The sequence below is a fragment of the Phycomyces blakesleeanus genome (assembly GCF_001638985.1).
Source record: "Phycomyces blakesleeanus NRRL 1555(-) unplaced genomic scaffold PHYBLscaffold_36, whole genome shotgun sequence".
Taxonomy (NCBI): Eukaryota; Fungi; Mucoromycota; class Mucoromycetes; order Mucorales; family Phycomycetaceae; genus Phycomyces; species Phycomyces blakesleeanus.
Window position 1 is genome coordinate 235,182 of NW_017265166.1, and position 14,438 is coordinate 249,619.

At 35.1% G+C, this 14,438-nt stretch overlaps 5 protein-coding genes across 5 annotated transcripts; all 5 read left to right on the plus strand.

Moving 5' to 3' along the window:
• Positions 1–1,348: 1,348 nt before the first annotated feature.
• PHYBLDRAFT_152496 (hypothetical protein) lies at positions 1,349–3,939 on the plus strand (the record flags this gene model as incomplete). The annotated part of the gene is made up of 7 exons (XM_018432932.1): positions 1,349–1,409; positions 1,488–1,534; positions 2,803–2,875; positions 2,997–3,089; positions 3,149–3,288; positions 3,387–3,650; positions 3,742–3,939. The coding sequence occupies 7 exons, from the start codon at positions 1,349–1,351 to the stop codon at positions 3,937–3,939; spliced, it is 876 nt and encodes a 291-aa protein (XP_018284464.1).
• A 189-nt stretch (positions 3,940–4,128) lies between these two features.
• PHYBLDRAFT_152497 (hypothetical protein) lies at positions 4,129–4,890 on the plus strand (the record flags this gene model as incomplete). The annotated part of the gene is made up of 4 exons (XM_018432933.1): positions 4,129–4,221; positions 4,320–4,450; positions 4,490–4,634; positions 4,705–4,890. 4 exons carry the CDS (start codon positions 4,129–4,131, stop codon positions 4,888–4,890), a joined length of 555 nt encoding a protein of 184 aa, XP_018284465.1.
• A 137-nt stretch (positions 4,891–5,027) lies between these two features.
• Positions 5,028–5,867, plus strand: PHYBLDRAFT_70881 (hypothetical protein; the record flags this gene model as incomplete). The annotated part of the gene is made up of 2 exons (XM_018442355.1): positions 5,028–5,490; positions 5,728–5,867. The coding sequence occupies 2 exons, from the start codon at positions 5,028–5,030 to the stop codon at positions 5,865–5,867; spliced, it is 603 nt and encodes a 200-aa protein (XP_018284466.1).
• Positions 5,868–6,671: 804 nt separating this feature from the next.
• On the plus strand, positions 6,672–6,989 carry PHYBLDRAFT_119261 (hypothetical protein; the record flags this gene model as incomplete). Its single annotated transcript, XM_018428675.1, has 1 exon — positions 6,672–6,989. A coding segment is annotated over one exon (318 nt), but the record flags the coding sequence as incomplete, so codon positions are not given.
• A 3,635-nt stretch (positions 6,990–10,624) lies between these two features.
• Positions 10,625–14,367, plus strand: PHYBLDRAFT_137306 (hypothetical protein). Its single transcript, XM_018429850.1, has 12 exons — positions 10,625–10,782; positions 10,901–11,045; positions 11,259–11,419; positions 11,651–11,834; positions 12,045–12,256; positions 12,456–12,568; positions 12,780–12,888; positions 13,084–13,298; positions 13,353–13,453; positions 13,570–13,644; positions 13,736–13,977; positions 14,101–14,367. The coding sequence occupies exons 1-12, from the start codon at positions 10,653–10,655 to the stop codon at positions 14,331–14,333; spliced, it is 1,920 nt and encodes a 639-aa protein (XP_018284468.1). The 5' UTR covers positions 10,625–10,652; the 3' UTR covers positions 14,334–14,367.
• Positions 14,368–14,438: the final 71 nt, after the last annotated feature.

The following is a 14,438-nucleotide window of genomic DNA, read 5'->3' on the forward strand; positions in this document are numbered from 1 at the left end:
TTCCGGATCTAGTGTTTGCGATAAAGTGAAGAGGTAAAAGACTTGTTATTATTGTTACGAATGTTTTTTATACTAAATAATGGATAATCTATTTAGTTTCTGCTGCTGTGGCCGTTAGGCTAGACCAAAACAAGCTTCATCTTATTATGATATTACAAAGTCTTTTCTTTACAATGAAAGCTGTCATTCAAAGTCTCTTAAACAAAAGAACAATAAATATTCGATAAACAAAAATAGCTTTTTGTTGCTGTTCCTGTTTCTGTTGCTTGATCTAACTAGCCATACATCTAGAGAATATATATATCCATGTGTCTGTATGATAAAGCTGGCTTGGGAATTTCTTCTTTATTTTTGTTTTATATGCTCTTGAATTTTGCTATACGTAGAATAAGAGAAAAATGATAAGAAATGACAACTCAAAATTGTGGAATTATGTGGTAGTAAAAAATGTCTCCATCCTTTTATTAGGTTAATAGCTTTGAGGTTTCTGTTTTTTTTTGTAGCACCTGATGGATGTTCCATTAGAAAATGAGTCTTAAGAAGATGATATTTTAAAAGACTATCTACTTGATGGTATATTAGACGACAAATTTGAGACACTAATCATGTCATTCCAACAAGCTCAGTATACTGATAAAAGAAGAATTTTGAGAAATAATCCAAGATGCTTTGATGATGTCTAATGGATCATTCGATTCGAGATTGCTCGATTTTTCTATCAAGGGTGAGAACTAGAATATAGTAATATCACTAATACCCCCCTTCTGTCTGGAATGACAGACAATAAGAATACAAAGCTACTTTGTGAGAACTTGACTTGTGTATTCTATGGCATGTTGATAAAAATAAGTAACAATCAATTATGTGTATGATGATCTCTGTATTAAATAATAACAAATTAAACGAAAACACATTGGCTTATTGAGTAAAATAAGAGGGATTTTTTTTTAAAAATATAAAAGAGCAGAAAACATTACTCTTCAGTTTAAAATGTAGTGGGAATTAATGTAATTGTCTAGTAGATATACTAATGAGATGAACTCTTTTACTGTAACTACTGTATTAAGCACAAGATTATTTTTGACTATAAAGGTTTGAGAAATTTGGGTTTATTCAGTTACAAAGTTTGGATACCTTTACTTGTTGTAAAGAATCTCTAAATGTGTGTTAATTTATGTGAGAGAAACAGAAGTCCAGATACACACTTGATGGTAGTTTAGCTTAACAACAGAGAAATTTCCTATATATATATGTTCCTTTTAGTAAATATCACTTTTTTTTTTAAATAAATAAAAAAGATACTAATAAATACTTTTTTATTTGTCTCCATGATCCACCAGAGCTTCTGATGGTACCATTTGCACTAGGAACTGAGGTGGCCGAAGTTGAACCTATTAAACACAGGGTATGTAAGTGTAAGCAATAGATGATATCAACATATAACAATATGATTTCTTTTAAAAAAAATAATTTACCAGAACAAATAGATGACGGGCTACTTTTTCCATTCGAAAAACTTGAAGCACTCGAAGAGGTAGACATTCTTATATACGTGAGTACTAGATGTAAGAAGAATCTTGTATATATATATGTGTGTGTGTGCGTATAAAAACAAAAGTTGATTTGGATATTATATAACCAAGTCAAGTCTTTATATCTGTTTTCATTTATGTGTGTCTTTAGTAACAACAGTAAAGGTGGTAAATATGTACCATTATATCTAGTATTAAAACCAGCACATTTCCATTCACAAAGGGGATTGTGTATACACATTATATAACAGAAGGATATCCTCTTTGATATCAGCTATAAGGAAAAGGTTGTTAAATAAACGAATAAAGAATAATAATAGTAAAAGACGTTTGGCTGAACCTCCTTTCACATTCACTTGTAAGCACATAACATTATATTAGTGTTACTTTAAGCATGACTACAATATTTTCATATATCTACTTTACTGGTATACCGTAATACACAAAACAAAGCATAGTTTATGTGCTTAAATAAGAATCGGTCCGTTCATAATTAAAGAAAAGAAAATAGTCAAAGCTCAATATGGTGCTACTATGATGGCTTTGTACGCTACTATTGTGCTGCGCCCTGATACCTGGATTCGGATTAATCAATAATAAAACATCAAAAAAAAAAACAAAAAAAAAACGTGCTTGATATTATTGCCTTTTAATTTAAAACCAAAGAAACGGATATTAGGTCTTGTTCTTGTAGTTTAAAATCAAACATATGATTGCGCATTGACAATTGGATCTTCATAAATCTATAAATAGTACTTCTCCAAGAGGCTATATTGGACCGTGCACTGATCGCAGTATTTGTCACTCGATTTACATGTTAATCCTAAGAAGCTATCACACTCTACTTTGACAACTGACCGTCTATTTGATCACCTTACTTTTATTACTTTAACAAGATACTCTATTGAACCTCTACTGCTAAATTTTACTTGCTTTATCTACTATTACTTGAAAAAGCTATTTTACTGCGCCTTCTCATATGAATTTTACATCATTTGTATTACTTGAAAAGGCTACTTTGCTGCAGCTTGGCACATAGATTTTACTTAATTGCTTCAATAGTACTTGAACAAGCCATTAGCTCACATACACAAAAAGGTTTATTTGAAGTTATTAAAGATCTATTATAGTCTTGTAGAAAAAGAAAAGAGTATAAATATAGTGCCCTTCTAAAGTCCAAGTCTTTCATAAAAGCTAATAGAACCTTTATATCTTATTGTCTGTCCATTACCAAACCTCATTACAATATCAATTTCACACCACTATATAGTCTGTGCTTTGTCCTCTGAGCACAGAAATTTTCTCTCTACCCCCAGAAGAACATCCCACAGAGAGTAGCAGAGGTAATTCTAGAAACTAGTTATATAAATTCAAAACATATTAATCTTTTCTTAATCTATTCAGGCTCTCCTGCTGCTTCGAGAGTGATCAATTGAACCGTTTCAAAACATGCCGTATCACCAGAAGCTATACCTTCCCAACTTCTCATTGTGTCGAAGGAATTCAATCCTCCAGATCCCAATATCGCTGCCTCTGAAGTCTCAAAAGAAGTCCTGAGTATGGCCACCACTGCTGCGACTCTTTGATGTACCAGTTATCATGGAACTGACTATCAGCGGATCACAAGGTTCCGGTACCTCCCAAAAACCGCAGATACAGATCTGGAAACACTCCTGCTCAGATCTCTGTCACGCACAACATTTTCAGACATGTAAACAGTCCATTACCTCCAATCTACAACAGAGACAGCATAAATGTAGAATGTCAACTCTGTGAAACTCTGATGTGAGATCATGAGACGTCTAACACAGATCAGTAACGAGTCCTCTCAAATTTCTCATGGGCTGTCACCAGGGAAATTCCATTCTTCCTCCCCTTAAGCTGACTCATATTGGCATAACCAATCTTTTGGTACGCATCATTCAATCTGGCCAACAATCATTCGACAAGATCCGATTTTACAGCCGCACCATATATTTCACTTCTTTGGGAACCAAGATTTGCGAGACTATTACAAAAAACATTGGTGGTGCATACAACCACCATATCCATGGCCCTTATCTATCACACTATTGGGTCAAGCATTTCAAGGACACAAACCAAGATAATCCATCCCAAGTTTTCCCAGGCTTACATCTTCGATCCAGCTTCTCATATCAAACTTGGATAACAAAGCTCCCCAGACTTGAACAGGGACGTTTTCGAAAAGTCTCAGGCAATTCTCTTGGAGATCAATCCATCTTTTTCTACCTTCCATCCCATAGATAAGATTGCACGTGAGAATGGTGGAACAGCTGATCTGCCATTTCATTTTGTGACTGAAGGACCACAAGTCCAACAATTATATAAGGAGCTCAATGTTGAGGAAGCACCAGTATTGATCATTTTCCATAAGGCCAATAGTTAAAAAAGACATCGTTTTGCACACTCAGACAGCTTATGATCCCGACGAATTACACTTATTTTATGGTGGAGAAATTTTGCTAAAATCCTTCCCTTGAAAGACCCCAATTATAACTTTCCTGAAATTCATGTACAATTGCCCTCACCGCTTTCTTTTATTCCTGCACCTCACCTTACCTGATACTTACTTACAATGCCCAAACCCTCTGGTATCGATCTCAAAATCATCGAAGCTTTGAACCATATCATTGTTCAGCCCCAGTTACCCTGCCCTTTAATCAATGCAGTTCATATACAGCTACGATCCATCTCAGAATATCAAATCTTGGCATCTCCTCTTTGAAACCAAGCATTACCAGACTTGACTTAAACATCTAAATGAAGGTGGATCGGTTACCATCTTACTTTCCGCCCAACATGGCTCAATGGGTCCTAACCAATCCGGAACTCGACACCTTGGATAATACAATCCGCCTATTAACGGAAATCTTTGGTATTCCCATTGCTCAACAACGGTTAGCTTTTCGTAAGAAACTTGAATTTTCTCACTAAAGAAACCTCCCGTCAAGACAATTCAAGACTGACTTTCAACCTATTGCTCAGAATCATCCTAAACGTACTTATATTCCCGTCGAAGTTTTACATTCAAGTTATCTCGGTGCCATGACTCCTCGTCTGTTGGAAAGAATCATCATGAAAGTTTCTGTTTTATCTATCTGAATTGATATCGATGACAAGAATATTAATATGAACAAGATCCTGGATGCAGACCCACGCCTCGCCCAATCTATCCAAAACTGACTCATATTACAATGTCCCTTTTGGTGCCTTTTCTCTTCACGAACATTTCTCTATCAATGGCTCTGGATCTATCTCGAACGGAAATTTACGTCTTTCAGTGCAATCCTTGATCCTACGACCGAAATCCTTATCGAATTTATGGCTTGAGAGTTAAAATGAACCAGTAGGCCTGACCAGACTTGGTGTTACTCTTTGCGATATTTGTGTTAAAGATGGCTATCTACCCAAGCGTCGTCGTTTTTTTTTACAAAGAAGATCAATCTTTTAAACCATGTTAGCCGCATTAAAGAAATGGTTTCTCATTGTTATTCCATTACTTCTACCCCGCATCTCAACAGCTGGTATTCATATGGCTCTACTCTTCCTGTCACCGCCGTTTTTTATATTGCTTCCCCTCGTACTGAAGTCAATTACTGCGCCTCCTCTACGGTTCAAGACACTTGGTATGTATTGCTCAAGGTTAAAATCAACAACACATGGGTCTCATCCAGTTCCATGTCCTCCATAGAAAGTACTCCTTTTTTGTCTAAAATCTCGAGATCTAAGCTAAACTGTACTATTACCAGCGCTGGTGCTACTTGTTCAACTGCCACAGATACGAATCTTTTGGCCACTCGTACTGATTTAGTCAATACACTAGATCCTAAGACTGATTACATCCCCAATATCGTGTGCTCTACTGCTACTGCTACTGATACTAATACTGATACATCAGTTTCGACTCGAGGCTCTACCATAGTTACTATTTGCTTTGGTAATCTGACCTTTTCTGTCTGTCGTCCCATTTTCGACTCTCTCTTACGGACTGTCATTTTTTTTTGGCTATGCTCTTTCAAAAATACAGAGCCATATTTGATACTTGCACTGGCGAAGTAAGGCTTTTTCCGGTCCGAGTCCTCTTGGTATCAAGCTTAGCGCAAGACCGGCTAAGACTTTCTTTTTTGGTTACATCTGCTTTATGGCATCTCATATCTGCTATGATACTCCGTAGTCATAGCCATTGCTATGCCGAAGATTTCTGGACCTGATAATCCAATTGGTGTGGTTTCTACTCCCTATAACTTGGTCGCTGAAAAGTTTGACTTTGTTACTGCTTGCGTGGTTTGCTTGAGCGAATCTGGTTTGATTTGAATTAAAATGATCAAATTAGACATTGACTTTAACAATTTGAATACAAGTATTTGAATTGCTTTTATATACTACTAACCTTTGCTTTTTATTATTATTATTATTATTCCTCTGGTTAGTTTACATCTTCCCTCACCACCTGCTGCTCACCTTGAATTTCAGGAAAGTTCTATATCACTGTCTGGATGCTAAACATGCTGGTTCTATTAGTAGCATGTCCTCCAATTTTTCTGCAACAATGCAAAATGATTGGTGATTGCGGTAATGATTTTGGAAAATACCTTTTTCTCTCTCTACAAAATCACCATCAGAATCACCACTCATTTCCCATTGTGCAATTACCTTGACATTGAACTCAATCAAATTACTCACCTGGTACAGTATCATAATAACACTAGTATTAAACATCCTATCTAATATCTTCCGTATGGTATATTTTCTGTCGCAAATGATACGATTAATGGTCTCATCGATGGAATTCTACGATAAGGTGTCACTATTTCTTGCCATTCTCCATGGTATTTTCTGGTAATCCTGACTCCCAAAAATAATGGCTTAGTCCGGTTCTGTGCCAAGTATCCCTGACTTAACGGCACAAATACCAAAGATGTCTATCCTCTCGCTCGTATTGATAATTCTCTGCTTGGCCTTGGTCCTGTCCCTTGCTCTTCTATAATGGATTTTGCTCCTTTTTACCATCGCAACTTTTTTGGATTTTCTCGAATGCCCTTTCAATTTTGATCTGCTCCTGCTACTATGCAACGTCTCATAAACTCTGTCTAGACCGATCTCAAACGAGAAATTTGCTTGCTATACTCGGATGCCATTATATCCTTCAGTCCTACTTTCGACCAACATCTCAAGAATTTCTGTAAAATATCCTTTTACCTTTGTACTCTTGTCCCTAAACTCATGCTTATTAAATGCTCCTTTAATAGAAATTGGATATATTTCCTTGGCTATGTTCTCTCACCTGTTGGTCTTCACACCGATACAGAGAAAATCGGTACTTGCTTTAACTTCCATATCCCTCTATCCGCAGATGTCCGCTTGTTACTTGGTCCCACTGATTACTATCTTTACTCATTCGGTATTCTTTTTTTGCCATCATTACTACCCTGCTGAGCAATTTTCTCGAAAAGGATTATATCTGGTTTTGGGCTTCTACTCGTCTGAAAGCTTATGACCTTCAAGATGACCTTGACCTCCGCTCCAGTTCTATGCTTTCCTGCTTTTTCGATCCTTTGGGCTTAATACGGATGGCACCTGTACTGCTGGTACTGGCACTATTCCTGGTCAACGTAATCCTCACAACAACTTTGTCTATACTAGTTCCGAAGCACCCATTCGGCACCCTGTTCAGCATGGTTTCTCTGTGACTCTTGTCTGCTTTATTCCTCCTTTTGACATTACTCTCTCTCTCTAGGCTACTGTTAATTACTGTCGAGAACTTTAAGACGCTTCCTCACTTCTTACCAGCTATACTGTCTTGTCCAGCGCCCTTTTCTTTGCCCCCGCCCTGTTCTACTACAATAAATGTGTGAAGAAATGGTTCAACTCCTCCATGCTAATCCAACTTCTGGTCATTTCGGTGTCGGCCACAATCTTTAAATGCTTGCTTGACGTTTCTATACTCCAGGCTTACACAAGTGGGTGAAGAGCCACGATAATCACTGCGAGACTTGCCAACGAATCAAAGGACCCAATTCTACATTTTCCACACGAGCCCCAAGCATTCTCACTCTGTAGTTTATCCCATTAATTACATCCCAGTCGGTGTTCATAGCCGCCTTTCAATCTCATTCTCGGACAACCAGTCTATCATCATCATTCAAACCATTTTCTCTCGGTTTGCAGACCTCAATTCTGTATCTGAGAACTCTGGTAAATTGGTCTCTGCCACCCATAGTCAAGTGCTCTCCACTCTCAGGGAGAATGGTCAGATATGCTCAAGAACACCGATTATGGACATCACCACTCAACTCAGTACCCACCAGTTTTTTTTTTCAGCTTATCACCCTGAAGGCAATGGTTTTGTTGAAAGGTTCATGGCCGCTTTCAGGAATATAATCATTTCTTTCATGGAACCCAAGGAAAAAAAACATTACTACCTGGTATGAGAACCTTGATGAATTTTGACTGGCATACAACTCTAGCCAACATGACTTGACCAAAATCTCCCTTAAATTTTCTATTGACAATCAAAACCTCATTAAGTTTCCGGTATTATTAAACGCTGTCGACGGTCTATCAGCAAAACGGTCTCCTTCTGCCCATGGTCCGTTCCTTATTATCAAACACATTGGTATTGAACGCTTAGATATCCTCGACCCCCCATCTCCAGAAAGACTCTTGAAAGCATCGACGTTGAAGGTCCAAAGAAACATCTCCTTTAGAAATGAAGACAGTAGCTTTATTCTTTGGATATGTCCAAGCCAATCAAAGGGGACTTGCAGTCTCGATAAAACATACTTCTTTTAGTCTATATGCTTTATATATAACTTTTTATTGTTATTCTCCTTAGATAAAGAAATAAATAAATATATAAATAAATAAAAAGCCAAGTCATAATTGTATATTACCCGGGTTAATGTGAAACCGAATAGTTTGGAAAGCGATAATCACAGACTTGAGGTACTTGGCAGCACAATTGCACATCAAAAGATGTAGGTTTATACTGTTTATGCTCTATGCTGGCTTATAGAAAGCAATGTGTGTATGTGAATGTATTGATATATCCACAGTTAAGTATCTTACTCAATAATAAAATTTTACCATGAAGCCTTTTGATGTGTGTACGTGAGTGTGTATTATTATGTTTATTATTCTTTCAGCTGTCAATGGATATAACGACTTTAGGTCCATGATACTTTAAAGACATTACACATAGAATTATAACTACTCTGGCTCTCATCTCAGGTACACTTATCATTACATGCTTTCTTATCTAAATCCAAGTTATTGGTTTATTCAATCTTGTCAAAGATAAACCACTTGGTTAATTGAGATACACACTCTCATATAATCTAGGCTTATACCAAGGCAGCGAGCACTCTATTAATATATGACCATAGTAAGGCTTGGGTGAAATTTCCCACTTTATTTCTTTTTTTTTTAAAGTAGTACAACATATACACTTTGTTATATAATTGTGTAATGCTGACTAGTAAGTCAAGGTCTTTAGATGTATTACTAATCCTTTTGGAGGATTATATCCAACAAAATCAAGTCATTATGTTTTATGAATAAACACCAAGTAGTTCATTTGAGTATCATTTAATTTTGAGTGACTTTTATTACTATTAAACTTTTAGGTCAATAGACACACCGAGCAGTTGACTCATTTTCAACAGAACTTATCATACACATCTTGTACGTCTTGTACATCCTCACAGAAATTAATTGCTACTTCTCACAAAGGAGACCAATCAAGAAAAAAGAAAAAAAAAAGTCAAATTCTTCAAAAGGTGTGTTTCAATTCAACCTTCTTTTATAAATGTTACACACTAATATTCCTTAAGAGCAATACACAAAAATGGTTTTTTTTGTTCTTTTTGTTCCAATGCCAAGGGGTTTTTTTGGGGGAAAGGTAAGGAGGGGGGGGGACTAAAGGGATGGATCAATGCTCAGCAACAGCAACAGCAACAGAAAACAACGACAACGACGACTAAGAAAAGCGTAATTCACACTAGTTTATTTGTTCTTTTGGTCTTTCCTTCTTCACTTGATACTCATGTATTAGAACCAAGGTTCTGATTGGATATTAGACTTGGTCCTCTTTCTCTATCTCTCTTTTACACAGCACAAAATTTAAATATATGAAATACAAAAAAAAATGATGTAAAGATTTTGTTCTTTTGTGAGTGCATTTTTATTTTTATTTTTATCTTTATCTTTGAATTATGCTAAACCTCGCAAATAATTTACATAAATCAACAACAGAAATTCAATAGAAATCTTCCACAAGTCTTTTACATATATCAAATACTTGTAGAAGAGTACATCGTCACTCTAGTAGAATTATACCAATTAAAGTCATTCGAAACAAGATGCTTTAACGAGTGACTAACATATATGGTAAGATTGTCGGGGTGTTCCTCCGAGAATGGGGCAACTATATAAATAAATACATATATAATTTGTATTGTATTGTATTGTAGCAACTGCCAAACACGGACCAACAGGACAGCTTACTATCACACCAAACCAAGAATGATTCCCTTTCTTTACCATGGGCGAATAGAAGGAAATCTAATCATTGGCCAGTTTCTTTCACCAACAACCGTTGATTTATGCACACCTTCCCTTTTTAGTCAGCATTATACTTAAAATCACATCACCCATCCAGCACCCGCACAAACCCAACCCACACACACCCACTCTCTTTATGTATCTATCTACCTACCTTTCTATACACACCCATACGCACGTACACACACAGACGCATAGGCGCATAGACGCATAGACGCATAGACAAACGCAGACGCAGACGCAGACGCATACACAGACACAGACAGATATATATATATATATATAACTCCAAAAACAACACTGACCTTTTAAGATACTCAAGGATTTCAACTTGCCTTTCTTTCTCTATTAATTGTTTTACTTTATTAATTTTTCTTCTACTTATTATTATTATTATTATTATTTATTAATATTTTTTGTTTTTTTATTTTTTATTTTATTTTATTTTATTTTATTTTATTTTTTATTTTTTTTAAATTGTTATTATTATTTCTTTTTACCTTGAGTTAAATCATTCCAATTAAGCTAAAATACTCAATGAACTCGCACGGAAGTGCTCTCACCGTCACAGCTGCTCCAAAAAGTCTTGGTTTGGACATGCCTGTCATGCCATCTGTCATGCAGGCCGAACCTCTTGACCTTTTAAAAAAGAAGGGTATATTTAATGGTAAGAAGATCTGCCAAGTGTTCTCTCACATCCTTCACCATACTCCCTACACCTTATTGTATTCTCTTTGGTTTTCTTATCAATAAAAGTATTCGGTCTATCATTTCGATGATTGTAGAAGAAGTCATGGTACCACGCATCTTACCAGACACCAGTGGACTACAGACGGTTGAATTCAAAGTATTTCACTGGCCGGTAGAAAATTGGAAAGATGCTGAACTGAAATCATATAGCCCAAGTTTCATTGCTGGTGGATTCACATGGTATACATCCTTTGCATCTTACTATTAATACTTCTGTTTTACTGGTAGTATTTAGGAGTAATAGTACTTAGTGATAGTAATAGTGATATTAATATTATTACTACTATTCAAAAAAAACTGTCTTTATATATATATATCTTTTTGTTCTTTCATATTATATATGTATATTTGTCACTTAATAATTTTCTTTTTAATGATTTGGATTGTGTTCAGGCGTATTTTACTTTATCCCAAAGGAAACGGTCAACATGATTCGTTGTCACTTTACCTCAAAGTAGAAGAATCGAGTGCCAATGTACCTGATTGGCACGTATGCGCTCAATTTGGTTTGGTTATATCCAACCCGGACGATCCTACTCAGTTTTACTCCAATCGTATGCATCAAACAAACAAACATATTATATTATATATACTATATAGTAATCTTCCTTTATTTATATAATGATAATGCTAATGCTAATGTGGAAGATATTAAAGTATCTCTCTTGCTTTTGAAACTTCAATTGAAACCCACATTAACATTAACATTCTTATTTTAATAATTAATTAATTAATTAATTAACTAATTAATTAATGGTCTATGTTTTATTGTTTCTTTATATTAGAGGCACAACATCGGTTTTGTGGAGAAGAAGTCGATTGGGGATTTACTCGGTTTTATGAAATCAAAGGGTTGACTCGAACACATCAAGGCAAAGGTCCGTTCTTAATCAATAACCGGTCTCACATCTCAGTCTATCTCCGGGTCATGAAAGACGAAACAGGTGTATTATGGCACAACTTGATACAGTAAGAAACCAATTTCTTCTTTCTTTTCGTTCTTTATTATCCACAAACAGAATGTATATATAGTTATATATACATTTAAAGAAAAAAATGCACGATGAAATTTTACCATGACATATCTTCTTCTTCTTCTTCTTTTTCTTTTTCTTTATATATATAAAGAAAGAAACATTAACAATACACCTCTTTAATGCGATTTCTGATTTACCGTAGCTACGATTCAAGAAAGGAAACAGGTTTTGTTGGCATCAAGAATCAAGGCGCTACTTGTTATATGAATTCAATTCTCCAGTCACTCTACTGCACAAACAGTTTCCGAAAAGCGGTTTACCAAATCTCAACAGAAACCGAAGATCCTACCAAAAGTGTAGCTCTTGCATTACAACGATGTTTTTACAACCTTCAGTCTTCAAACGATCCAGTTGGTGAGTTCTTTTTCCTTTTCTTTTGGTTATTTAACAGAATAAATATAAAACAAACAAGCAAAACAACAAAACGACTTTTGTAACTTATACGTATATAAATCCATAAAATTAAATTAAATTAAATTAAATAAAATAAAATAAAATTATATTATATTATATTATATTATATTGCATTGAATTGTATAATGTGGGTATCTAGGTACAACCGAGTTAACAAGATCTTTTGGGTGGGATACTCTTGATGCTTTTATGCAGCACGATGTCCAAGAATTCAATCGAGTCTTACAGGATAATCTTGAAATGAAAATGAAGGTATGTTATTAAGGGGATAGGAATATGAAGAGAGAGAAAAAGGAAAAAAGAATCAAAGGAATTGAGAATAGTATATTATTTATTTCTTTTTGGATCCTTCAGACCATGTAACACGATATATATATATATATATATATATATATATATATATATTTGGTATTCATTATACAAGTATATCATTTATCTCAACTATTTTAATTGTCTTCTTTAGGGTACACCTGCAGGAGGAACGGTCCGAGGATTGTTTGTAGGAAAGATGAAAAGCTATATCAAATGTCTACAAGTGGATTATGAATCTTCACGTGTGGAAGACTTTTACGGTAAAATATCACTATTGCTATTGGCATTAGTTAACTTTAATCATAAATCTTTAGTTCATATATTCATATATGCAAAAAAAAAGCAGAATTAAAGATAATAATGCTTACTAATAGTTTAATTAATTAATTAATTAATTAATTAATTTTTTATTTATTTGATTAACAAATGCCAATCAATATATCTCTACATGATAGATATCCAACTAAATGTCAAAGGATGTAAGGATCTCCGCGAATCATTCAAAGAATACATAGCAGTCGAAACAATGCAAGGTGACAATAAATATATGGCCGAGGGACATGGTCTTCAGGACGCACAGAAAGGTGTCTTCTTTGAGAGTTTTCCACCCGTACTTCACCTACAGCTCAAACGATTTGAATACGATATGAAAAGAGATTCGATGGTCAAAGTAAGTATAGTGAAGTCATTTGATTTAATTATCTAATATCATTATCTGTTATAGATCAATGATCATCACGAATTTCCCGAAAGTATCAATCTAGATGCTTACTGTTCCAAAGCCGGTGGTGACGAGGCTGGTCCTTTTGACTATACACTTTATGGGTAAAAATATACATAATGGAAAGGGGACCGGGGTGAACTTGAGGAGATCACTCCAAAAAAATAATAATATTGAAGAATGTTGGGAGTAATTGACAGATTTTTTTTTTTGGATTTAGCGTTCTTGTGCACAGCGGTGATCTTGATGGAGGCCATTATTTTGCCCTCATTAAACCCGAGAAAAACGGAAAATGGTAAGAGTCCAAAGAGATAGAAAGAGTCATGATAAATAAAGAAAAGTGTACATAGATACTCTTTAATCTTATATTTATAATTTATAATTAGGTTTCGCTTTGACGACGATCGTGTTACTCCAGTTACCCTCAAAGAGGTCTACCAAGACAATTTTGGCGATGAGCCTCTACGCAGCTCAAATGACCCTTCGACCCTTGATGGGAAAATGCGAAATGGCAGTGCACAATCTCTCAAACGATTTACAAACGCATACATGCTGGTTTATATTCGTACATCAAAAGTTGATGAAATTCTGGCGCCAGTGGTAGATGCAGATATTCCAGTACACCTCAGTATGTTCCATTAAGATATATATATATATATATTTTAAAAAAAGAAATAATAATAATGAGGAATGTATATTGACCTTTTTTTAATTTAATTTTTCTTCATTATTTTATGGGATTTGGTTTTAGATAGGCAATTCCGGGAAGGACGTGAAGTGGAAAAAAATGGGAAAAACAGAGAAGAAGTGCACGATCATGTAGTTGGATTCATTGCAAAGTTAAAACGATCGCTTGGATTGAATCACAAACAAAGTGGAACAGGAGGAGCAGGAGGGGCAGGAGGTGTAGGAGGGATAGACATAGCAAAGAACAATAGTATTACACATACTTCTAATAAAAAAAGTCACTGGGGTAAAAGGTGATGAGAGGACTGAAAAGTCTTGTATTTAAAGATAATATAATTTATATAATGCGTATTTCTTTATTTCTTTATTTATTTATTTATTCTGTTTTGTTTTTTTTGTAGT